Source organism: Styela clava, chromosome 1, assembly GCF_964204865.1.
Source record: "Styela clava chromosome 1, kaStyClav1.hap1.2, whole genome shotgun sequence".
NCBI lineage: Eukaryota > Metazoa > Chordata > Ascidiacea > Stolidobranchia > Styelidae > Styela > Styela clava.
Window position 1 is genome coordinate 14,863,764 of NC_135250.1, and position 27,557 is coordinate 14,891,320.

A 27,557-nucleotide genomic window follows, 5' to 3' on the forward strand; every position below is an offset into this window, starting at 1 on the left:
CACTGTACGATGATGATACTGTAGGCGCCGTTGGTTCTATTACTCTATTATTCTTCCACCTCGCTGACATTTTCATGTCTTTGTTGGGTTTTTTTATGTTTAATTAGGCTCATTCTTTTTCAGAGTTTTTCTTCCTTTCTAGAAAGACCCTTCCCTCCTTTTTCGAATAAATTAAACACCATTTTCTATAAATGTATTTGGAAGTTCTCTTGATTGGAGTTTTCCACCTGAGGACTGGTATTCTGAAATGGTGTGTAGGTTCTTCGGTGATGCTTCAGTAGCCTTGTTCCTAATTATTACTTATTGAATTATTTAATTAGGTTAGGAAACGACTAAGGCTACTTGCAGTTTGCGTTTCCTCGAAGTGCTTTCTTTCCACGGTGATTTTCTTGACGTGGTGCAGTCTTTGTCAAGATTTTTTCGGTATTTGTTTCTATAGTCATCCTGGGCGAAATCAATATTACCTCTCACATACGTCCTATACAACTTGTCCCATTCTTGTATGATAAAATCCTCTTCGAACGTTTCAGACTCTTGATTATAGCCCTGGAATTTGCACATCAAATCTGTTTTGGCAAGATACCTAGTTTTGTTTTCTGCTATGGCAATCCGCAACCAAACACCCTTAATGTTACTTTCCCAATTCACGGTGTGACATCCAGTACGAGGGATAACAGGCAACCTCACATCAGTCGGTGAAATCCGGTAGCTTAAATCTACTACCAAAATTTGGAGATTGAAATAATCCAGATGATCGATACCTACTTTCGGCTTTCTCGATCTTCCAACAATCGGTTAGTCAAGAGCCATTGTATAACTCTGTTTAGTTTATCTGTGTCCAAGGAGTATTTTCGTCGGCTAATTTCCAATGTGACTCATTATTTTGATTAGTCGTTGAACAGTCGTTTTCACTTGTTTACCATATATTAACAATACGAGTAGTGTAGTTAATGATTATTTTGCTTTACTTGCTATTTTAAAACTAATCAATTGTTACACTTTCCTTTAAAAATTATTGGGAACGTTTAATTTTACGTGTGGGTATTTTCTGCGATTCTGTCAGTCCCAATTTCGTGTTTTGCTGCTAGCTTCACAGAGATCAAAGTTTAAGTAAACTTAGTTGGATAAACCTTTCTTTTCAGATATCAATTATCATGAAAATTGCTTGGGGCAAAAATTAACCTCCTTCAACAGTTCCTGAGTTCAGAGAAACAGTAATTTTATGATCCATCAGGGTGGTCCAAGGTTGCGAGGTTGAAGGGCCGCAAATACATTTGAGGAGGTCTCGCGGGCCGCATTCGGAGAAAACCCAAAAGTGACCAAAACATCGCGAGTTTACTCACTTTAAATATATTTAAGAATGAGACTGTATCGTTTTAATCAGTTTTTCAAAATAACTATATAAAGCCTTTAAATATTTTAAAATTGTTTCCCGAGAAATATCGGGTCTTATGTAGTTTCGTACCTACAGACCTAACGTACCGGTGCTAGTACGGTACTGTAGTGCTGACAGACAACTCGACTACACGGACAACTCACCAGAGACAACTCGACTAGCTAGAGGCCTGGTGAGTTGTCCGTCTTTTGGCATTGTCTACGGTGGTGTTTTAGAGAGAGATTTATTAATTTTTCAACCAAAAAAATTGCAGTCATCAATACAGTAAAAAAGTTAGGTCTATAGAAATGCGTTTTTGATATTTTTGGTGCTCAAATGTTGAGAAAAATACATAAATATGCTCTAGAAAGCATTTTTATTTGTATAAGTGGCTTATTTTGATCATGTTGTATGAATACAAATACAGTCTACAGACGAAATTGGAGTAACGTTAGCGAAGTTAGACTGTTGACTTATAGCAGAGCCATTATAAATAGCTCTGCTTATAGGACTGTGTTCGTTTAATTTTTTGAACTTTATTGGTATTAAATGTTTTGAATGAGCACCTTCAAATATATTAAAACCTTTAGACTTCACAGTAACACTTAAATATTAATGAATGTGAGCTCAGTAGTCTATGGTTGCAGTAGTCTAAACTCGCCTACGGCAGTCGCCCGACAGGCCGTCAACTCACCAGTCGAGCAAACGCTCTGCGACGTGACGTCATCGATGCTCGAAGTGAAGACAACTCGACTACCGAGCAACGAGAGGCAGACAACTCATCAGTCGAGCAATCGCTCTGCGATATCGATGCTCGAGGAGAAGACATTGCTTTGCAAAACGCAGACTCAAGAGTTGCATAGCATTTACTTAGTGCCGACTGATATTAATTGTAAGCCAACTCACCACCTGAGTAGTCTACCAGCCGACGGCTAGGTTCCATCTGCTGGGATACAACAATCGGGTTGGAGTCATGATGGGTGTCATGGGCCTGGTAGCAGTCCAGGCACTCCCACTCGAACGTGACGTCCTGTTTTTTTAATAGCCTGTACTGTTCCCTTGTCATTGCCACACCTGAATTATTAAAACATTTGCGATGAAACCAATTTCGACAGACGTCACAGATGAGTCCCTCCTGCTTCATGGAAACGTTGTCGTCACATCTCTTGCCCATATTTGGAGTCATCTTGAATTCTTGCGTAGTTTTTGTGGAGTTAATATACCGTTAGTCGTCCTCGTTTCAGTATAAAACTGTAATGAAAACGACTTCGGCTAATGAGTATTTACGTTTGTAAGGTGTCAGGCCGGCGATAATGAGGCTTTGAACTCGGCGATAACCGAGTAGTAATCTAGGCGCGCGGCTTCATTATCACCGATCTGGCACCTTATCTAATCTCCGTGCATGAATATCACTTCACTCAGGCCATCATGAAGAATGTGCGTCACAATAATTTTTTTGTTGCCTTATTATTGAATCGGACAATAAAATACCTTCGGCGATAGCATCCCCCACGTCCTCATCAGGTTAGTTTAAATAAATCGACGTTCTCGTGCTGTGAATCTGAAATTTCAATGCTGTGATTATCATATTTGCATTATCATATATGGATTGAATATTACGCTACAAAAAAAGTCATAGGCTATTTTAACCAATGCGCAAACGCGGCGACCGCTCGAAAGGCATTGCATGGTAATTTGAGATTCCCGACGTTGATGCGATTTTACTACCCCGACTTATTGGCCGGTCATATGCAAAAACCCATTTTCAGGCTTAAAAACAGGCCTCGTCTTATTCACCGGGTAGACTTATTCGCCGGAAAATACGGTAATTAATATTAATGAAAAATTTATATTCTGGTAATTAGTATAGGCCATTCGTTCACGTTTATCATCTGAAAGACAATCATGTACTATATATTGCGTAACACTAACTTGATTTTCAGAGATCAAGCCATGCTCCAGTCCATGGAAAATTATTGGGACAGGCGGTAGAAACTCTTATGCTACAAGCTACGGCATCTGCAACTTTCCACTGATTATAGTGTGGACTCGGACATACAGGAATTGATGAAATTCATTGTCTGATTACATTTTGATCCAGAATACATTCAAGGATGAAAAAATGGCTCGTAAGTTGAATACTTTTATAGGCTGATTACATACACTTTACGGCGGTGGTTCCCAAACTTTTTTTTCCGCGACCCCAATTTTTGTAAAATCACAGACTACAGATACTTGCGACCCCACAACGAGAAAACATTAAAAATCAATTTATTCTATTTAATCATTCTGATGAAAATCGACTGTAAGTATGCGGGGCGTCGGTGTAACGTGGTTGTACTTAACTGTTTAGTTCAGTGGTTCCCAACCTTTTTACCCCAGCGGGCAAGCAAAATTTAAAAGAGTTCGCTGACCGGTAACACATGCCATCGTATGAAGACCCCGATGTAAAAATCTCTGAGATTCAGAATATTGGTTTAGTTTTAGTAGAATGTTAAAATATTGCAGATTACTCCATAATTAATTCGAAAGCTAAATAGAACATGAAAGTAAAATAGGTGAAATTACCTTTGCTGGGTCTCATCTTATTGAGTGCCTTTTATTTTTTGTCCAGGGCTATAATCAAGAGTCTGAAACGTTCGAAGAGGATTTTATCATACAAGAATGGGACAAGTTGTATAGGACGTATGTGAGAGGTAATATTGATTTCGCCCAGGATGACTATAGAAACAAATACCGAAAAAATCTTGACAAAGACTGCACCACGTCAAGAAAATCACCGTGGAAAGAAAGCACTTCGAGGAAACGCAAACTGCAAGTAGCCTTAGTCGTTTCCTAACCTAATTAAATAATTCAATAAGTAATAATTAGGAACAAGGCTACTGAAGCATCACCGAAGAACCTACACACCATTTCAGAATACCAGTCCTCAGGTGGAAAACTCCAATCAAGAGAACTTCCAAATACATTTATAGAAAATGGTGTTTAATTTATTCGAAAAAGGAGGGAAGGGTCTTTCTAGAAAGGAAGAAAAACTCTGAAAAAGAATGAGCCTAATTAAACATAAAAAAACCCAACAAAGACATGAAAATGTCAGCGAGGTGGAAGAATAATAGAGTAATAGAACCAACGGCGCCTACAGTATCATCATCGTACAGTGCCACCCCGGCCAAGAAAGCACTCTCTCAAAGTCATGGTGGCCCATTCCGGGATCCCCGAATGCCCAATGATAGTCTTCGAAAAAAGACTTGACCATCAAAAAGTGAAGACGATATATAAAAAAATGACAGACAACATGGGTGTGTTTACGGCAGTGGGCGTACCAGGCCAAGATGTCATCCCCGATAGCAGAGTGCGCCGAGGTTACCTATTAAGAACACCGGGAGTAGAAGAGGAAGGCGAAACAAGAATGTTGCCATCCCAACAAGCAGCGTTGATGCCGAAACGCCAAGTGGCCGCGATAACGCAATGAGGAGAGTGCGCCGTAGTGTTAAGCACAATCAGGAGTCCCCAAAACAGGACTCCGGGTCGATTTTTTAGGATTAGGATCGGAGCAGGAGTGCAGTTCTATGCTGTTCCCAAGAGTCAATCAGGAGTTTCAGTCGACGTTCTTTCGAAATTTATTTTAAAATAAAGAGAAATCATTAATATAATTCATTTGGGTTGCTTTTGGCGTTTTCAATTTAGTCTCTTTTCACTGTACTCACACTCACTGTAATGTAACAAATTTACTTCGTATTTACCGTGCTTAGGCTGACTCGTAGAAAATTTTTCGTCGCGGGCGGAAGCCGCACGTACTGACGTACGGTACCGGTATACGAATAATTTAATCAGGTGTTGATTTAAGGTACGGTTGGTCTAAACTTCTAAATTCTTGAAATCAATACTTAGGAGAGCACCATACCATCGTTGTCTTGGTGTTGTTTTACCTATCTCGGCTCGGCGGTGTGGCGCATCGTGCTAAGCGTTAGGAATACGCTCGCCACCGCATCTCTGATTACCCTTTATGGGTTCGCAAGTTCGAATCCCATGCGGGGATGATCATATGCGAGAGGATTGCTGGACTCCTCGCCGCCGTAGGGTGGTTCACGTAACCGCTGGTCGGTTACGGCTTCCTCCATCATCAAGTCCATGTCTTCGAAAACAAAATAACTGGCTAATTAATCCCATACCCGGTAACCGGACGAGAGGCCGTGATTCGCCATATGATTAAGCCGTCTTATCGGCTTTCCTCTCCCCCTGGATAAATATGTAAATCCTATCCTATCAGTCTTACGGTGATTACAAATTTAAGATTACTGCACGGTACCATATTAGCAAGCCACTGACAGAAGACCATGCCTGAAATTGGTGATATTGAAAGAAAATTAGCGTCGGGAGATTCAGTTGAAAGAGAGGCAAGTGGGAAAAGTGCAGCATGGGAGAATTGTGTTTTGTCGTGCAAGAAGTGGTACTGGGCATATCATAGCACATCAAACCAATTGTGCCAAAACAAGAGATATAGGCGGAAATCAGAGACATAAAAGAGTCACAAGTTTCTTTTCATCAAATAAAACTATAACGCCCTCATTGAAGAGAGAGGTGAACCATGCAGCAGTATCTCTCATAGCATCAGATATGAGACCAATACGTGCCATTGAAGGTGATGGTTCACTAAAACTTATAAATGTTAGCATAAAAATTGGTGCGCAAATTGGGAAGCTTGAGGCCAAAGATATTTTTACCATCTCGCTCCACTGTACAGCGAGAAATTGTGAAGCGTGCTAGCGAAGTGAAGTCAGATATTTCTACAAAGTTAATTAATGCTATTTCTGAATATGGTTTAATTGGATTAACCATGGATATGTGGACTGATATAACAAGAGAGCAACGCTCAAATATATGGACACGTGGACTAGAGCGAAGCAGGGTTTACCTTTGACGTTACCGGTACCGTACCCTCAAAAACTTCCGGGTTTTCAGTCGCAAGAATTTTCACAGTGGGCCGTCACGCTTGGCGGATTAAAAACCGTGTTCCCATAATTAAAAATAAATACAGCGCAATTTTGGATGAAATATTAGATCTCATAAAATTCAGGAATAAATGAAAGTAATAGCCTTCTGGCAAAAAAATCAATCTTGAACCACTGAAAATTCCAAAGCAATTGGTCCAGTATTCGAAGAGAAAAGCGATTTTTTAATGATAATGACGAAAGAAAACAAGAGAGCTATGCTCAAATATATGGACACGTAGCGCCACCCAATGGCAATAATTTTGATGACGTCATAGCGAAAAAAAAAGTAATAGCCTTCTGGAGAATTTTATCTTCAAATTTCAACCACTGAAAATTTCAAAGCAATTGGTCCAGTATTCGAAGAGAAAAGCGACTTTTTAAAAACGTGTCAAAGAACAAGAACAACAACAAGGATAACAAGAACAACAACAACATAATATTGAAACGATCGTTATGTCCACTACGTGTCCAAAAATAACAATAACAACAAAATTTTGAAACGATCGTTATGGCCACTAAACGTGTCCAAAAACTATAGGCACTATACAAGCCTCACTGTTCATAATTTTTCCAATGATACATTCTAGTCCCCCAGGTGTTGGCAGTGGAAAAGTTTCTAGATGAAGCTAAAACTGGAGTTAAAATAAGAAAATGCTTGAATAATATTGTAAATCAATTGGGAGTTTCTTTCCAGTATATGGCACAACATTCTTTCTATGTCACTGATCAGGGCAGTAACATAAAACTGGCATTGGCTAATGTCAACCGTGTCCCTTGTTGTTGTCATATGCTGGCAACTGTGTTACGGGCTTACGGCATACTCTTCAATTAGAAAAAAAACAGCACTGTTAATCCAATTGGCACTGAAGAAGAATTTGTGTATGTGGAATGTATTCGGGCAACGATCAACTGCATTAAAACCGTAGCAGCATACTTTAAGCGCTCCGGCTTGAATAACAAGATTAGTCATAGTCTTCTACAAAGCAATGGAACCAGATGGAACTCTACTTTCATGATGCTGGAATCATTTAATAAAAATTACACTGAAATTCACAATCTTCTTGAAAGTGAGAATCAGCTTTGGAGAATTGATATGGTTGATATGGCCAATGTTAGAATTTTGATTCAATTTTTGTCACCATTTTATGTTGCTTCAAAATATCTTGAAAGCGTATACTATCCCACCATACACAAAGTTATTCTATGGCTTGAGAAGTTTAAACGTCATATACAGGTCAAGTTTAATGACTCAGAGATGTTAAAATTTTTGAAAAAAAGGTGTCAGGCATGCCTAATATCGAAATTTGAAGTTCCTGATATACATTATTTGGCTTTATTTCTGAACCCTAAATTGAAGTCACCGATCGCTGTAGATGAAGAGAAAAGAAACAGCATCCATGCTTACTGCCGTAATTTGCTTGAAGCATTATTTCCCCAAACTTCCAGCAGTGCTGCTACCAATGATAACGACCACTGTTACACCACCCTTCGATGCGAAAAGCGCCAAGGCTCGATTGATGATGAATTTATTGATTGGCAAAAGTGTCTTGAGCAGCCACCAGTAATGGATGAAGTATCGCTGTATGTTTCATTTTGTTTTGAAGGACCAGAAGCTACGCAATCTAATGAAGCTTGTGGTGAATTCAACTCAACAAATTAAATTTTTGGCAATTATCCAGCATAAAAAAGCGCTTTCTATTGCTTTGTCGATTGGTAATAGGTATTTTATCTATTCCTGCATCAAGTTCATCTAGTTAGAGAGCGTTTAGTGCTTGCGGGAACACAGTTACCAAGATAAGGGCAAGATTTGTCTGCAGCTTCAGTTGATTCTTTAATTGTATTGTATTTCAGCATGAAGAAGTAGCATGTCATAGTGTAATAATCTATATAGTTGTTTCCAACCAAACTCAAGTTTACACGAATTGCTTACAAAAGTCATATTGAGCAGTAGCACCAAAAGAAACAGGAGTCATATATTTCCAGCTTCGGAGTCGGACTCCGATTTTCATTTTTGGTTTCGGATCAGGATCGGAGTCTGAAATTCTTGACTCCGCTCATCTATGGTTCGCCGTACAGTGGTTATTCCAGTACCGTGCATGGAAACACCGGCTGGCGGAACTTCATGGCACAGGGATGATGACTTCTTGAGTCCTGATGGCGACGACGAAGAAACGCCGTTTGGAATCAGCTCTCGAATCCCTCAACTAGAATGATGAGAAAGTGATGAGTGACTTTGCAAACAGTTACAGAAAGAGGCTCTTGTTTGAGATACATATGGCACTGCGCCAACTAGATATACAACTGGAGGACGAAATAAGGAAGACCCAAACGGAATTAGACTATTCCGTAATCTCCGAGCTAGATTATCAGAATCCCTCAGGATATCGATGCAAAGCCGCGAGAACTACACGTGAAATGATGTATCAATAGAATTGCATGCGTTCTGGAATTCGGAGTTATTAGATCTGTTTATTGGTGTAAATTAATGTTTTATTGAACACAAGCAATACTTAACATAAACAGATCAGTTGTCACTACAAATAATAGAATATAAAGTTAGACATAAGACACATGTTGCCTCTTTTTTTTTTTTTTTTCTGTTATACCAATGACATTAAACAACATGATAGGCAACTCTGACGTCACTCCATAAGACTACACGCGAAAGATTGTATTTCATGATACGCTCCAATGCACATATTTCTCGTCGCCTTTCGCGACGGTTTTCCGATTGCTTTTGCTACTCGGCGTCTTCTTTACGTGTAGTACCTGCCTTTTTGCGCCTGTAACGAAAGAAAATAATCTCTATATCTGAGAAGTTTTGCTCATTTGGAAAGCTGGAATGGCAGACAAGCTGTAAAGAGTAATTCTGAACATCATAGACGTTTTTTTATCAGAGAATATTACAAACGCGATAGCGTAAAGATTTGTGTGAAACATTTTGCAGATAATGACAAAGTTCAAAGTTAGTAATTTTAATGTTTGCGCTTAAACATTGAAATTTCATTTAAAGAGGTTTTGTCATACAAAACAGCAAAACTGTTTTTACTTCTCTTAAAGGTGCTGTGATACAATTCCATAACACAAAGTTTGCACCTATCGAACTTGTTTTAGTAGGTGGATTTATTAGACATATTACATATTCAGTTAATCGTAGGTAACATTACTGGTACATAATGCCTCGTAGATAGGTTTGTGTCTAAATTTAGGAATTTAGCTCATAGCCCGCTAATTAATATTATCTTCTATGCAGGAGATTGCAGGGCTGATTCAACTTGCAGCCTTACCAATCACCTGACGATGCTCATTTAGTTTGTCTCGAGCAAGTCTTCTTGAAAGACTTGTGTGAATGGAAACTACCTATATGTTGTGCCTTCCTCCGATTTTAGAAGACAAATTCAATCTGAGGAATTTTGCATATAATTCTCATTGATTGTTGGCTGTTTATAATTCCTATTAAATGTGAATTCTGATTATATCAAAGAGTTAAACATTTTTTACGTAATTTACGGGCACTTTTTTCTTGTCAATACTCCAAGCTGAGGTAATAAGCAAGACAATACATTCATGTCATCTGCAAGCAAAATATACACACTAATTAAAAGTTTGACACATTGAGATAATACATCATGACAGAAAATACAAAGATACAGTATGTATGACCATCACATGGTAATTAAAATTAAAAAAAAATTAATAGAGGCTGTGGAGTATGGAAAGTTCAAGACAAAGAAAAGAACAAAAGTTCATAGCTCATGAACTCTCAATTCTGCCTCCATTGCTTTGTGAAGGCCAATATATTCCGAGTGGCTGAATTGGTTTACCTTTATGATAGCAACGGTTTTGTATTTAATATAGCGAGATTTTTTTCAATTTAATTGAAGTGATATTATTTCCCAAAGCAATGCTTGAATCGTCTAGAATAGATCAGTGGTGTCAAACTCATGGGTTTCGAGAGCCGCATTGCATGTGGAAATTGTAAAAAGGGCCGCAAACAGTTTTTGATAATGTATACTCGAGAGATATTTTTCAGATAGTTTTAGTTTGTGACATATATTGTGATGCAACTAATCAGTTGGATTAAGTTTCATTATTTTCTTTCATATTTCAAATGCAATTACATATTAATATTTGCATTCCACTATTATTGCAAGTTACTGTATAAAATTCCATGTACAACCATCAAAATCATTTTTGAACAAGCCTTGGTTAAGGAACGAATAATATATACACTAAAAATGACTTAATCTAAATATATGAACCTAAAATTAACAAAAATACTACAGTATAAACTCAATGTTTTTTAATTACATTTGTCCTGACGTTTGGCATCTTCTTTGTGTCACCAGCATACCAAGGCCAGGCTGAAATGATTTTATAGTACCAACTCTAACTAACGAGGTCACATGATCATGGGTTAATCTGTATCTTTGCAAAAGTTTAATTAATTCCAGTAATGCAAAAAAGTTACTTTTATCATTTCATGTATAGATCAGTAAAAAAACAAATGACAGATTTTTTCGACAAGACATTTCACGCTACATTGCATGGCATAGGATTGCTTGAATTATTGTTGATATTGATTTTTAGTAACTAAGTCGTTGTATATTTATATTAATATACAAACACATGAAAATTTTCTGTTCGGAGTTGGTCTTCGAATTTGTCATATTGACTGCTGAGCTTATTGTGTTTTTCATTGTACTGATGGAAATATGACAAATTAAACAATGTGCTTCAGAATTTTGTGAAATGCAGAAATATTGCAACTCCCATTTTCTTCGAAAATGCCACCTTCTTCGTGTACTTTAATTTAATCACTCAAGTGTTTTATTCAGTATTCTTTTGCTAGCTTGATGTGTATTCTTAATTGAGTCAAAATGTGAACAAAAAAAATTAACTTTCTAAAACTACTTTCAGTAAATTGTTTTCTGTGTGAATATTCAATTTCACTTTAAAAGGTTTGAAAAATCTTTTACATTTAAATAAAAAAAAATTCCAAAATAATATTACAATTATTGTTAAGCGTTCGAGGGCCGCACTGGAAGTTCTCTGGGGCCGCGAGTTTGACATCCCTGGTCTAGATTGAAGTTGTCCAAAATATATAACATTATTTTATCATGAATCATGATTATACCCTTTTCTGAATTTCTTCTATAGTACTACCAAAATTTGATGAACCAAATATAACACAGGTGTAGTCAGTGAACCGTAATCCTCATTTTTCAAAGCTGTTTTAAGTATGTCTGGCATATTTTGTGCCTTTTTACAAAGAAGACCGCTTATGCAATCTTACGCTTTGGAATTTTTAGTTATTTCCCTCAAGCCCTGCAGGATGTAGGGGCCATACACAACTTTACCGGAGGGTCAAATGTCTTTGCATTCCTCCATAGGTTGTTCTTCTATTGCAAACATTTATGGAGTATTCTAATCATATTTCTTGGAATCAAACTGTCACTGATATGTCGCCAGACTTCTGATATCGCCCCTTCAGCTACAGTTGTCCTGTGAATAAATAATAGGAAATTGAGGTTAGATGAATAGTTGAAAGTTTTGTTTTATGTCGGCCTAATTTCTTGATTGATATACTCACTATTATTGCTATTGCCTCTTGTGCTGCAGGAGTCTCACAATGCTTAGACAGGTCTGTCCACAACTTTCACATCTGTAGGAGAGGAGATGTATTAATTTTCGTTAAGAATAAATAAAGCAGTCTATATGATTCAGAATGGAAAAGCTAATAAATCCAATATCTTATGTTTTTTGTAAAAAATGTTTTACTGAATTTGGTATATAAACCAACTAATAAAGGGGTTTAGTCAGAAAATTATAAGCATTCGTGGCTCCAAATACCTGAGAGATCAGACTATACAATATAGACCGGTATGAGTGAAATTTTAGGTGAACTTGTTAACCCGTTGATCCAATACGCAAATAAAAGTGAATGAGCAATAGTATGTTACAGCAATAAGTATATATCCTCACTGATTAAAAAAATCTAAATGGAGGTGCACGAACTATTTGAAACCATAAGGGGTAAGTAAATATGCAATTTCGGCAAATGGGCAACTACGTACCGTACTGAATTAATAACTTCGTAGTATTTGACAAAAGCTGGCTTTTCCGCATGTACTTAACAGTGCGATGCCCGGGTGTGATATACAACAATAGTATTTACCTTACTTTTTTCCGATTTATTTTTACCTTCAATTTTCCACATATCATTAAAAACCACAACAATTGTCGAAGCAGGCTCGAACACCATTCGTGCTATGCCTTGAAAGCTTTAATGTCATTGGTTATACGGATCAGAGTTTGCCGTTTGCTCGACTGGTGAGTTGACGGGCCTGTCGGGCGACTGCCGTAGGCGAGTTTAGACTACTGCAACCATAGACTACTGAGCTCACATTCATAAATATTTAAGTGTTACTGTGAAGTATAAAGGTCCAAATATATTTAAAGGTGCTCATTCAAAACATTTAATACCAATAAAGTTCAAAAAATTAAACGAACACAGTCCTATAAGTCAACAGTCTAACTTCGCTAACGTTACTCTAATTCTGTCTGTAGACTGTACCGGTATTTGTATTCATACATCATGATCGAAATAAGCCACTTATACAAACAAAAATGCTTTCTAGAGCATATTTATTTATTTTTCTCAACATTTGAGCACTAAAATAATCAAAAACGCATTTCTATAGACCTAAAACACCACCGTAGAAAATGCCAAAAGACGGACAACTCACCAGGCCTCTAGGTAGTCGAGTTGTCTCTGGTGAGTTATCCGTGTAGTCGAGTTGTCCGCCTCCCGTTGACGGCCTGTCGGGTGACTGCCGTAGGCGAGTTTAGACTACTGCAACCATAGACTACTGAGCTCACATTCATAAATATTTAAGTGTTACTGTGAAGTATAAAGGTTTAAATATATTTAAAGGTGCTCATTCAAAACATTTAATACCAATAAAGTTCGAAAAATTAAACGAACACAGTCCTATAAGTCAACAGTCTAACTTCGCTAACGTTACTCCAGTTCTGTCTGTAGACTGTATTTGTATTGATACATCATGATCAAAATAAGCCACTTATACAAATAAAAATGCTTTCTAGAGCATATTTATTTATTTTTCTCAACATTTGAGCACTAAAAATATCAAAATCGCATTTCTATAGACCTAAAACACCACCGTAGAAAATGCCAAAAGACGGACAACTCACCAGGCCTCTAGGTAGTCGAGTTGTCTCTGGTGAGTTGTCCGTGTAGTCGAGTTGTCCGCCTCCCTACTGTAGTACCGTAGCATAGCAAAATAATTTTTTCACGTGTCAATCCTAACCCCCACCTGATTACCGCATCCAAAAATTAGGTCACTACGACGTTGCAGTCACGTCATAGAGCTTGCCATGGTCAGCTACTAGAAGTATGTTAGGTACCGGTACAAACGGGTGGAGGCTAACTCGCCATGAACCACTCGCCATGCGACGGCGGTTAACGGGTTAGCCTGCAACTGTCCATGGCGAGTTAGCCGTACAAACTACCGTACGGTACCGGTACATGAGACCCGAAATATCGTGGTACGGTATTTTCGGTACCGGTATCATTTCTCGTGTTTGGTTTTGTAATTTTGTTCAAAATTTATATTCTGTCGTGACGGATACCGGTACCGGTATTACTTAAAAAAAACACCAGACACTGTTTTTTAAGGAAATACGTTTACTTGGGTCACTTTTTTTCGGGTCTAGTATAGTTTAGTACCACAAGTACTGAAGTACTTCCAGGTGGCGTAGCATAACGAATTTGGCACATGTTATTCCTAACCCCCACCTTCCGGTACCGGTATGCCATTCGAAAATTACCTGGTACGTCACTACGACGTCAGAATCACGTCATAGAGCTTGCCGAAATATAGCTACGATCGGCCAAAATGGCATCTGTCTCATATCGGAATCGTTGCGACAACAAAACGAGAGAAATAGCTTGCTCAATCGCCTGCGCGTTTGGACGACCATCCGTATACTTCGGGAGGATCTTATTATGCCACCATGACGTCGTATTGACGTAATTTTTTGGTGACCATACAATAATATTTTGATGAACGATACCACTTTTGTCGCCGATACCGATCGGATACAAGCTAAAAACGCCGATACCGGTACGCCGATACTACAAAAAGGCCGATATTCCGATACCGATACTACCGGTATGTAATTTTACCTAATTAGGTGTGCTGTGTAGGGCAGACGGGTTAAAACAATGGTCTTTGAGCGTTGTTCATAGTACACAATATTTCTGATCGAATGAAGAGGTATCTCACATAATATGAAATTGATGTTGTGTCCAGATGCTTTAACTGACTAAGATACATTTGTACAGTGACGCTAGTAATCTCGGTGTTCAATTAGAAAGCTCATAAGCCGGGATGTCCAATTTGAATTTAATGTTAATATCGCGACCTTTGAATATCGTTATTCGTGTTTCAAAGAATATCGAATATCATCCACACATTCTAGCGCCTACATTCAAATTAAAAGCATTTTACAAATATTTTATTTTGTGGTTAATCGTAATCGTCGACGTAATAAATCAAAACCAACATGAAAGAGTATCAATCAGCACCGACAAGAAGAAGGCCTACCTATAACCGTCGAGGATGTTTTTTTACTTTTTTACAATTGCTATCATATATTTTGAGACAGTCTACTCTAGGTGGTATAATTGTGTGGTGGAATTTAGATTATTGATGTCGACGGACTAAATGACACTTGCATTTGATGACAAACAACAGAATTTATAGCCCTGCAAAAAGTGCATGTGCCGTTAATAAGGACTCCAACTCCACTGTATGATTTAAAACTGGGCGCCTAGTTGCTTTTTGTTATGTGCTGTGTTGATATATTTTTTCAAAATTGTGTAGTTAAACAAAATTAGTACTTGCGTAGAGGGATAATTGTGTCGGAATTTAGTTTATCGATGTCGGCGGACTAAATGACACTCGTGTTTGATGACAAACAGTCAGAATTTATAGCCCTGCCAGAAGTGCATGTGCCGTTAATTCATTCTCCTTTCACTGATCACAGGACTTCATTCCCATTTCTGCATTTAGGATATATATATCTCATATATATATCTTGACGTTTATAGATACAACAATGAAATTCCGTGATTTCAACAAACATCGATCCCGATATCGAGATTAGGAAAATGACTATTCCCAGTTGGAATAGTTTAAAAATAAATCAAAATTATTCTGCTAATGGTTTAGTAGTGTACACTAAAATTGTTCTGGGGGCCGAACGGAATGTGTCGTCGGGCCGCAGCCATAGACTGATATAGCTGAAATTTACTAGTCTATCAAACATCAATAATGCAATATGAACCATCACATGTGCGTTAGTTCTTTGATGCAAATACTGAAATATCCTACAGTAATTAATCCTCTAATCACACCAGTAATACCAAGTAAACTATTGTTATCTGATCCCATAACTTGTTAGTAGCATTCTCCAGTACCTTGTGACTGTCACCTTAAGTCCAGTGTTTCGGATTGATAATTTCGCAGTTTCGGATTGCAAACTTCAATATTACCAAAAATAAACTGATAACTTGTATTGTGTCTTTGTTCATTGGGGGATTTGTCATTGATGAATCACAATAAACATTTTACCAACTAGAAATTTAGTAAAAATATTCTACATTTGGTTTCAGGAAATTTAGAGCTGAAATTGTCTGATATACAAATCTTGTAAATTTCAACACAATCATGCTGGAAATAACTGTGAAAACATTGGATTCCCAATCACGCAATTTTTCTGTTCCGGATGATATTACAGTTCAGTCATTTAAGCAACACATATCACAGACTGTGAATATTCCTGTGGAAAGGCAAAGGTTAATATATCAAGGAAGAGTTTTACAAGATGCTGTGCAATTAAATGCAAGTGGAGACATCAATGGAAAAGTTATTCATCTTGTTGAGCGTTTACCGACAGCACATGTTCAAACTCCAGCTGAGACCGCAAGGTCAGGCCCGAGGGTGCCTGGGCCTCCCCCAAGGGCTGCGACCCCACGTGTCCCAGGACTTGCAGGAAATATATTTGGTCCATTTCCTGTGCCAGCTCCTGGTCCTAATTTCAACTCAAATCAGTTCGTGCAGCAAATGCTGCAGCAAGCTCTCAGTGGTATGTCAAATCCGGTTGGGCCAACTGTCGTCAGAGGTTCGGTACGACATCCCCATATGTCGGAAGGTGATATGCGAACAGAAATTCAGATTCACATAGGTCCGCAAGGTGCACAAGGAAGTCAGAGCAACCAACCAAATGTGAACCAGGAACATAGACACCCGGTTCAGCCTGCCCAGCAAAGCACGGCACAGAGAAGAGTTCAACCTCAGCAAAATACTGCTCCACAAAGACCACAGGAAGTGTTGAGCGAGCCACGTCGTCAGCTGAATCATGTTGAATATTTACTGATTAAATTAGAAGAGCACATCGTATGCTTGGAAACTGGTAATTTTCCCGAAAGTCTTGGTGATAATACCAACACCAGCAATACAAATTTATCAGATTCAACGGGGACTCAGAACCAAGCATCAACAAGTGGCACAGGTTCTATTAATTCTGCAGCTGGTCAAGCAACTTCATCAGAGCCAAACAGTACTAGACACCCATCATTGCCAGATGTCGGTCATGTTTTGCGGCGTGTTACAGAGCTTGAGACTAGGTTTTTACCATTTTTAATAGAATATACAAACTTTCTTGAAATTGACCCGGCCTATTCAAGCACAGAAAGCGCAGAATACAAACGAATGATGGGGTTTGTAACGGCAGTATTGAAATCTCAAAGAGCATTGAGCGTCATACATAGAATTTTCTCTTTGTTGGTTATTCCATTGTCCGAAACTCCACCACGGTCAATGCTAATACAAGGAGAATGCTCGAGGCATAGAGCTCCTCAAGGACGAAGACTCCACAATGTTGCTACTGCTGGGCAATATTTGAATCAACCTCGGATGGGACAAGTTCATCAGGGTGGATCGATCAGAATGCCCATGTTTTTGGGACCATTTCGTGGAACTGCTCCAATGAATATGAGACCAGGGATGATCGGGATGGGGCCGATTCCCCAATCCATGCTCAGGTTTAATTCTCCACCACAGCATCCAATGCCCCAACAAGGTCATCAGTCTGGATTATATGGCCATCCAACTTCCCAGCAGACAAGTTTCGTTGGTCGACATCCAGTGCCTGTCCTTGAACAAACTCAGCCAGCTGCATCAGGCCCTGTTCAAGTGTCCAGGAGCACAACCTCATCTGAACCTGTCAGCGTGGCTGGAGGTACTACTGCACCCACTAACGACTCTGTTGTCAGTCAGAGCAGTGCTAGTTCTCATGGCTCTACTAGAGTTGACATTGCACCCACCGATTATGCTGTCCAAATTACAACTCATATTCAGCCTAACATAAACATTAATATAACACCAGAATCAACTATTGGAACCACGATCCAAGAAGGAGAAATCGATGGGATTGTTGAAACCTCTTTGGAAGAGGGTGGAGATGCTGGTGCTCATATTGATCCAGCACATTCAGATAGTACACAGGCATTTGGTTTTTCTTCGTCGATGCAAGCGGATGACCAAGGAAATATTTCAATACCCCAAGAAATGCAACTTCCTTCTATTCCTGGATTGTCTCAAGAAGCAATGCGCCAAATCATTCAGAGTGTTCAAGGATCTGTGCGGCAAGTCATGAATGTTGTAACGCAAAACAATGGTACAATGACCGGAGAAAACACATCACAGCAACATACTGAAAGAGTGTCAATACAGGGACTGCCTGGAGGAACTAACCAAATCCCGATTGAAATCGCTAATATCATTGGTCAAACTGTTCAGAACATAATGCTTAATCATCTCACTAACTCTGAACCAAATTTTCAGGAAGACCAAGCAACAACTGGAGCGTCAACAACTTCGTTGTCTAGCGGCACAACCTCTGTTAGCACAACTGCAAGTGCTACTATCACACCAACTTCTTCTAATACCACGCCATCAGTTCCAACTACTAGCAGCAATGCATCCTCTGAGCAGCCAGTTACTGAAAACAGATTGGCAGAACTTCTTGCAGAAATTCATAGAGGACATTTTGGAACCATCGCGAATCAAACGTCAACTAGTTCAGAGTCACAACCAGTTGGAGGTACAAGGGAGAGGGTTGTTGGTCAAGCTGGGAATACACATAGAAATTTGCCAAAAATTCAACGAACACCAAATTGTGTGAATGATATTGTACGGGGTCAAGGTTACATGAGTGAGATGTGCCTAACAGGTAATGAAAACATCATTGAACTTGTGTTGTTTTATTGCGGGGAATTGTTATCAATTCCAGACTGCATTGCTTTTATGGCTGGTGCTTCAGAACCTGGAAACCGACTCAGAGGTCCACTGAGACGGGTCCTTTCTGAACGCTGGTTTGAAGGATCTGTACCTAACAGGGATCAGATTGAAGCTGAAGTTGATCGTCACTCGGATGAATTAAGGCCTTTTATTGAAGAGTATTTTCACAATGAGCAGCCCAAGTTACAGGATGTCAGCGTTGTAGAATCTAACTTATCTCTTTATCGCCATGTTTTGCGAAGACTTCTGCATTTACTGTACATTCATGATTCTCAGAATTTTGCTCGTGACATTCACAATCATCTCATTAATAGTTTGGCACTTGCTTTACAACTCAACGTTCATATTTTGCGTGGAACTGAGGAAAGAGTGCAACAATTAGTCATGAGACAATTAGGAGCTGCTTTAGATCCGTTTTCAACTGGGGCAACAAATCAACCAAATCCAATGGTTGAACAAGTGCGAACTATGATGGGAAACCATCTCATACCATTTATCCGTAATCATTCTGTTAATCAAGATCAGATTGACCAGTTTGTTATGAACTTCCCAGCTGAACAAGAAGCCACACTGACAAATGAAGCAACTTGTAGTAATATAACAAATACTTCGAACATGGACGAAAAAGCAAACAAATCTGAAATAGCTCATGATAACCAAGGGACCTCTGAGTCACTCCTACCAATGCCCAGCGAAAAGCAAGAAGAAAGCGAACAACCAGAAAAAGACTCTGGAGATGCTGATGTGATGGAAATTTCAGAAGAATCGAGCACAGAAGATCTAGATGGAGCAAGGGATGATGTTGATTGGACAACTATGGTTCCGGAAGAATGGGTTTCTGTCATAACTGCTGATATCGAGAATCAAAAGAATGTTGTGGAACAGCCACCATACAGCGATGCCTATTCTGTTGGAATGCCTGCTAACAAAAGGAGAAAAGTATGAGCTGAAATATTTTCAAATCATTTACGGAAATAAAGAGAACTTTTATTTTTTCTTGTGGCTGATAAAACTGTGTGCTATGAACATTATAATAATTTGTGTTTGATAATTTCTAACATTACTGCTTAATTCAAATAATTCTTTTGAACTTTAGTTCATCCTCTGATTCTGGCATGATTGTATTGAAATGTAGGCTACTGTACAGTGGGGATGAATGCACATATTTAGTTTGAATTTTTCCATAAATGTCTGTTCTGGTCTTTCTCCATTTTGAGTGAATTGTCATTCATGTGCAAGAGCTGAAATTGGGTTAAGTTTTTCACATCCTCTTATTGATTCGGTTAATTGCAATTCTGTATATTACAATACTTTTTTTCATTGTCAATAGTTGCCGTCCTCAATATTTTATTCGACAACACTATTAATAATATATGCTTCACTTAATAAAAAGAAACATCAGCATTGTCATCAGCAGGTCTATCAGCATTGGAAAAACCGATTGAAGCAAGATGAAAATTGTGCTTTTGATAATTTTATAATTATCATTAATGCGCCAATCCTTTTAGTGATAATAGATAAGGACAATATGTAGATTTTTGTCATATTTTCATGAATCGCTGATTCATAACATTCGTCAATTTATAACTTGTATTGTTTTTATTGGTTTCAGATAGAAAACCCTGCTTTTAATGTCTGTTCTTTGGCATTAACTAATAAAATAATCAGTTTATGCATATCTATTTTATAAGTTTGGAACAAATGATGTTTTTCATGATATAGGAAAAAAACTCTGATAACAGCTAAATTTATTTTCTGATTTCTTCTTTTTGTGAGATATTTTGTTTAAACATTAAAAATTCTGGGGAAGCATTTGTATAAATATTAATAGTAGTTTGATGCTTTTTGAGTCCTATTATGCCATGTTTACTTGACTTACAATTGCTTGATATTCTGTTTCAAAAACATGTAATGTAATCTTATTTCATTTGTCAGCATGCTTAGCTAATATTTGTGTGTCCTATACAAGTAGAAATTTTTTTGGAGTAGAAGAATGCAACATAGGTATGTAAATGGGAACTCCCGAAGTATGTGAACCAAGATGGCAGACACCGGAATGTAGTATGTGTACCAAGTTAGGATTAGGCCATAATTTCAGGTACAAATACAAGTGGAGTCACTCGGCTAGTCCCAAACCCGTAATGGAACTAAAATAAGGAAATTTGGAATAAAATTATGGCCTAACTTGGTACACATACTACGTTCTGGTTTCCGGTTAACATACTTTGGGAGTACCTGTAAATGTATATTAAAGAAACCTTTTCAAGTCTCAAGGCGACCAAAATTTTTATAAAAAATGTTCATGGCATCGATGCATATAGTAAAGTAAAATACACTAAATATAATACATTTGTGGAAATATAAAAATTTCGTACTATGTTATGTTCTGATGCTAAATTGAACGCCTGAATTAGCTTATTGCAAGGTTTGTGACATTTTCTGCATGGCTTTTCGATACCTAGACAGTTTTAAAAAAAATGAGGCGATGTACAACCAGAATTTATATGGAGTATATTTAACTTCAAACCCACATTTTATGCTAATAATTAGTTTTAACTTTTTAGGAATTGGAAAGTTGAGTTCTCTTCATAAAATTTGTAAAATCACAGAACATTGGAATATGTGAACCGACTTGAGAAGTACTTGCTGACAAGGGAAAAACTAACATGGCACATCAGAAGACCAAAGATACCATGCCATCGGATGTGCCAAAGATGCCATCGAATATGCATTGGGAAATAATGACTTCAAATAGTACGAGATCTGATTCAGGTTTTGATATTTTTTGGATGAATAGAACTCTTTATTATAAGGTAATGCGGGTGTATAAGGCTCTCTAAATATGAGTGTAAAGAAAAATATCACATGCTTTTGTTTCTCGCTGTACCTGACAAGCCATGTTTTTGCTGTCTCTACTCTTCGTTTATTTACATTTAGCTTCCAGTTGGGTTATCACATTTCATAATGCACTCCCCATCTAATGACTGGACTTTCACGTCAGGTTATCAGTGGATCTCTCATGAATAGAGCAAAATAGTTTTGAAAAATATGTACAAGTTTCAAAATCGCTTTTCAAAAAAGCGTATGTTGAAGTGTTGGGGGGCATGGCACCTCCTGGCATGGCTATGTACAGGACCGCAATTTACTGAAGTGTTTTTTTGGTTTGGTATCAAAAATTAGTTGAAATTTTTGTTGTTAGTATGTGGGAGAAATTTGGTACCGGTAGTTGGTCCTGCAGAAACCCAAACCATGTGTTTGTTATCAGTGGGATAAGTTTGTGTGATTTTTCATTAGTTTCGGGTTGTAAGAGTGAATTTCTTTCTAATTTTGTACATATTCCATTGCTTCATTTATTACATCTTCTTTGCAGTTTGTATGGCCTAACTGTTTTAATACGCTAGGAACTTCACCAAAATGATTCTCACAATAACAACAGAATTACAAACCCCACGTATACATATATATATGTATGTCAGGAAAATTCAAGACCAAATAACATTTTCTCAAGTTACTCTGTCCAAACCATCGATATCCTGGCATTGTGTTTAGCTGGTAGCAAAAACTTGGAAAATGCCAGACATCCGTTATACACAAATTTAAACACATACATTGTGTTACATCTGTGGCAAGCTGCCAATTTTTTATTAATCCATTCAAAACGATCGTAGGCGTATTGTTTATTAGAATATTACCTTGCAAATTTCGGTACACCCTCCTTAACTTTTTGGTACACCCTGGGGGCCTGGGTGTACTATACACTCTGTTGATGAGCACTGCTTTTTAACAAGTAAATCACAGATTGACGAGGTCATTCCGAAATTTTTAAACTACTACTGTCACCCGAAAATAAGACCTAGCCTGAATTTTAAAAATAATTTTAATATAAGCCTACTCAATAACGTGATTTTTTTTTTTGATCTACTCGATAGCAAGAAATCTTTCCTACACGTTTTAAATGATTGAATCTATGCTTTGCAGTTATTTTGAACAAAAATGTGTTATTTATATGTAAACAGATCTCGGTTTTCATAGTGTGTGTATTTGAAAATCTTGTATTTCTCTACTTTGTAATTTTGATAAATGTTTTTGATGAATGAAAATATAAGACATCCCCCGAAAATAAGGAAAATAAGCCCTAGCATTACCTCGTTTTCGCATTTTAAACCTCATTCGTTAGTTTTCAGTTGTGTTTCGGAAACTTAAATACAAATCAGATAATTCATTCAGAGCCATTATATAACGGATCTGGCTCTGATTCATTGATCAGGGTGGTTCACGTAACCGGCCCCTAGTGTTATTTTTTTCGGAAGAAAATTGAAATAAGACCCATTCTTATTTTCGGGGAAACACTAAGTCTGAATTTTTGTCTAGAAAAGAAGACTATCAGTCTCCAGACACATTTCAAGTATTAGTTTGTTTCATACCCTACTTGTAAGTGTCCATTAAAATTATTTTACCCTTTTTTTTAATAGATGATGGTGTTATTATTACTCCACATGGACTTGTCAACGGATCACATTGTGCTGCTATAATGATGTCTTTATACTTGTTGCATCAGCAGGATCTTCATTGTGATTTTTCGATCATTATTTTACCATCCTCGCACAATGGTTTGAAGGATCCTGTAACATATACTGTCCACAAGCTGATATTTTCAACTTTATCGACTCGCATCCAAGAATTGACTAAACCAATGATAAAAATTGGTGGCAAAGTGACATGCCAAGGAATTGAAAGTGTCATTGAATATGTGTATACTGGCAGAATTACAGACATCCAGATACTTCCTATTGAATTGGCTATTCAGATAAACAGAGCAGCTCTTGCATTGGGAATTCAACTTAAAAGTTATCTTCACAAACAGCGAAATGACATGGTTGAAACATCCACAAAGGTATACGTTGGGCAACTTCACGAATCGGGTAAAGATACAGTTATAGAAAAAGCTAAGCTTACAGTTTCAATGGTTTCCGATTCTGGCAAACTGCTTCCTATGGACGAATGTGATGCAGACACTGTAGTATTGCCAGAAGGTGATGCTAAACGAAAGAAAAGTTTTTCAAAACAGGCTGTAGAAATGCGCCGGAAGCGTCTTAGAGAAACTCCTCAACAAAAATCAATCAGACGAGAAAAAGACAGATTAAGAAAGCAGGAATTCCGAAAACGCCAGCGTGAACTTCCTGACATTTCATCGTAATGCTTAGTATCGCTCTATTGTTGCTTTAAACATACATGAAAAATATTCATATATATTGTACTTCTTCGAATATTTATGGATCCAAGTACGTAACTAGCTTAATTTACTTATACTCAAATCAGATCAATATCATTAAATTTAATAACAAAACAGTTTAAAATGAAAAATTATGTCACTCAAGTCTCATCGCGCCTAAGGAGAAAATAATTGGGACAGTTTTATAGCGGTACATATATATATATATATGAAATTCCAGTCCTGTCTTGTGGGTGGTCTTGATTGAAGGCCAACTACATTATTTCTCTCTCTGACAGATACTTGACAAAAATAATAAAACAGTTTTCTTTTTGTTATTGATGAAGTTGTTATTTACGATGATATGCAACTTTCAGGAAAAATGTAAAAGCTCTCTAGAATATTTTTACCAAAGTTTACAGCCGCAAATGAATGCGTAAAACTGTTTTTCTCTAGTGTCTCTTATTTTCCTCTCGAGTACTGGTTACAGCACTTGTAATAAACCTTCCCTGGGTTTTGCATATTTGCCCGTCTTTTCGTCACCCTTGTTTGTGTTTTTTGTTGTAGTGTAGACGAAAGATCGAAATAAAATTGCATTGTATTTAGGACGTTTCACGATTTAACCAAAGTTTTGGTTGGGATGGGAATTTATGAAAAATATTATAAATTTCTTACGTGTATTGTGAGTTGTGACGTCGTGCAGATGAGGTCGTAAGTTTGGTGTTTTTGTGTATGAGACTACAGTTTGAATACCAATGCAGGTAAAATTATAAAAAAAACTGTTTTTTTGCGGCCCGCTCTATAAGTTTGTAAGCAGACTTTTTATGTATTTACCATGTTATATTTCAATATATACGCTTCTATTTCAATAAGTATCTTTCGTGAATTTGGTTTGATTATTCCTGCCATCCATCTACATTCAAATGCCGGATCAAGTCTTGCACTCTGGTGGACATCGACGTCAGTTATTTTTTATTTCCTCGCATAACTGAGCGTTCTGTTCGACGAACTCGAAAGATATTGTGCGATCATTGAGGACAAACGCTGAGCGCAATTATAGGAAAGAATTTGGAGCCTAAATTTGCAAATTAATTTATTCTGATTGTTTTCTTACGTGTCTGCTTTGATCGTTTTTATTGCCAACGTAAAATAAAAGTCAACAATATCTTTGGTACTGGTCCTGGAACTCGTTGTCCCTTTATGTTCGTATTTTTATCTAATGTTTGGGTTAAATAAGATTTCGGAAATGTCGTCACTGCGTATCCGTCAATAATTCTGATGAAATCGACTTAGTTGCATTGCTGCATATTGGTCACAAATCAGTATATATAGGATATTCGTCCAGAAATCTTTGTAATGTCACTTCATTAAATACTTGTATTGGTGTTTCAAATTTTACGAAACGACCCACATAACTTGATATTCCCGCGACATTGTCGCACATTATGCTCATTTAAACATTGAGACAGTATCATAGCTACTGAAAATGAATGAATAGAAACTCTATAACGCAAATATACCCTCCAATGTCGGCGTGATGTGTATGTTCTCGCGTGGTCGTCAGAAAACCGCAAGTGTCATGTCCACGCCCCGTGTTACCAGTTATTCGATAGTAAACTGCTACTCTAATATTCGACTTGATATTCGAATAATTTGCCAGTCCTACTCGTAACCAGAAAGCAATTTTTAAATTGATTGATTTTATCTTAATAAACTTGCCTTTTATGTATTATGTAAATTACCTACACCGAAATCAGGACTTAGCTGGTATTAATGTTTAGTACAAACGTTTGCGGCCCGCAACGAATTTCGTCACATGAAAGTGGCCCACAAGACGAAAAGGTTGGGCAGGCTTGCTCTAGACCAGGGGTCGGCAACCCCTGGCACGCGTGCCAATTCTGGCACGCGAGAGGATTTCTCATGGCACGCCAAATGATTTGGGGCAGATCCAGACATTTATTTTAGTACTTCGACAAGCATTCTTAATTTAGACAAATAATACCAATTCGACAAATATTATTAGTTAATATTATAGGATTTATATTAAGAGCTTGGAAGCTGCCTTTTCCGGAGTCCTGGTGATAATATAAGATAATTATAAAGTCTATTCAATCAATTTTTACTGTACTAAAATAAATTTTACTCCATGAGATTTTATATCAGACTTGGGGATTTTCCCAATATCTTTTTCGTTTATATTGTCGAAGCAACCGCAGGTTGAATTGAAGACAAGTAAATTATAATAAAGCAAAACACTTTGAATGGATTAAATTATTAAAAGGATTGATAACTTTGCACAACAAAAAATCATTAATATCCGTCGAAAAAGTCGTTCCGCGTGGATTTCGAGGCGATAAATATGTATTTTTGATGTACTTATATACTTGTACATATGTATTCAATTTTACTCTACGATATTTTTATTACAGATTTTGAGATTTCTCCAGCGGCGATAACGAATTCGCAAGATCACAAAAAAGTATCGAAACTAAATATATACAATTAGGCATATTTATCTTATATTTTTATACGTCAACGGATTGAGAGGTATTTTAGACTAGTAATGTTTATATATTGAAGCAAGAAGACGCAACCGCGAGTTACGTTGAACAGTTAGATCTCCGCCATTGCTTGAGGCCCGCGTAATTTCAGTTTACCAACGGATAATAGGAGACATTACTAAAAATGCCAGTTCATTTCAAACGCTGCACGTTGCGTTGACATACTCGCGTGACTGATGTGTGGCTAAGAATAAATAAATGTTCACTAAAATCCCTAGGGATTATCCAGTTTATAGAGTATCGAGACCAAAGACGACTTATTGGAAAGAGTATTATGCTATGCGGAAGGTAGCGTTCTTAAAAATTTCCTAACGATCAGCGCGTTTTTCGTTGTTACCATGGAAACGAAACCCATTTCCGGACTTTCTACGAAACGCATATTACTAGGGTGACAAGATAACCCACGTGAAAAGTTTCATTCAGATTGGTCCAGCCGTTAAGACGCTACATCAAAACAGACAGACAGACAGAATGACTGATAATAAGGGTCTCCTAGAAGCGGATATCCAACAGAAGGAAATTTTATAGATATTCTCTTAGCTGTCATGAATATTTTACTCGACATAAGAGTCGGTATAAGCTGAAAAGGTCAGTTTTTATACGAGCGCGTACCGCGGCGACTGTTTCAGAAAAGAATGGAAATTTCCTGATATTGCACCCCCCCCCCCTCTCTTTTTGAAAATCCTGGCTGATCGAGTACCTCACGGAAGCCAAAATTTTCACCATTTCAGCGTGAGCTACATGTAGCTCTAACAATAATGATGGACTAAATTTTATCCTCTTTAGTTATTTTCGCGTTCACATTGTTTCTGGCTACAAAACTGAGTGGCCTTCATACCTATTACTTAAGTCGTGCAAAAGACAAGTCGAAGGTAGAGATGCCGTAAGCCGAAATCTCTCGTGAGCTAATTTACATGACACGCGAAGGTCCTCATTATTTACAAAATGGCACGCTGAGTTCAAAAGGTTGCCGACCCCTGCTCTAGACCAGGGGTTCTCAAACTTTTGGCGTTGCGGAGCCCT

General features: G+C 37.7%; 2 protein-coding genes and 1 long non-coding RNA gene across 7 annotated transcripts; 2 read left to right on the top strand and 1 right to left on the bottom strand.

The window, feature by feature from the left end:
• Nucleotides 1–8,981: 8,981 nt before the first annotated feature.
• On the bottom strand, nt 8,982–13,652 carry LOC144425064 (uncharacterized). 2 transcript variants are annotated; one of them, XR_013477240.1, is made up of 4 exons: nt 11,963–13,652; nt 11,507–11,874; nt 9,871–9,943; nt 8,982–9,152 (listed from the first exon to the last, which is right to left on the bottom strand). It is a non-coding gene; the product is annotated as an uncharacterized LOC144425064 (long non-coding RNA). The 2 variants fall into 2 exon arrangements; XR_013477239.1 differs by lacking the exon at nt 8,982–9,152 and having other exon boundaries at nt 9,172–9,943.
• A 2,400-nt stretch (nt 13,653–16,052) lies between these two features.
• LOC144411618 (uncharacterized) lies at nt 16,053–20,696 on the top strand. Its single transcript, XM_078110371.1, has one exon. The coding sequence runs from the start codon at nt 16,128–16,130 to the stop codon at nt 19,704–19,706; it is 3,579 nt and encodes a 1,192-aa protein (XP_077966497.1). The 5' UTR covers nt 16,053–16,127; the 3' UTR covers nt 19,707–20,696.
• On the top strand, nt 20,630–24,578 carry LOC120348646 (uncharacterized). Of its 4 annotated transcripts, none has more exons than XM_039418829.2 (3): nt 20,630–20,765; nt 21,326–21,533; nt 23,234–24,578. In XM_039418829.2, exons 2-3 carry the CDS (start codon nt 21,428–21,430, stop codon nt 23,956–23,958), a joined length of 831 nt encoding a protein of 276 aa, XP_039274763.2. In that variant the 5' UTR covers nt 20,630–20,765; nt 21,326–21,427; the 3' UTR covers nt 23,959–24,578. The 4 variants fall into 4 exon arrangements, with proteins under 4 accessions (XP_039274763.2, XP_039274764.2, XP_039274766.2 ...); XM_039418830.2 differs by having other exon boundaries at nt 21,326–21,515; XM_039418832.2 differs by having other exon boundaries at nt 20,639–20,765; nt 21,371–21,533.
• Nucleotides 24,579–27,557: the final 2,979 nt, after the last annotated feature.

Coding starts and splice junctions, on each gene's coding strand:
- LOC144411618 (XM_078110371.1), top strand. CDS start 16,128: ATGCTGGAAATAACTGTGAAAACATTGGATTCCCAATCACGCAATTTT.
- LOC120348646 (XM_039418829.2), top strand. CDS start 21,428: ATGGCACATCAGAAGACCAAAGATACCATGCCATCGGATGTGCCAAAG. Junction 21,534..23,233: donor TAGTACGAGATCTGATTCAG/GTTTTGATATTT, acceptor TTTTTTTAATAG/ATGATGGTGTTATTATTACT.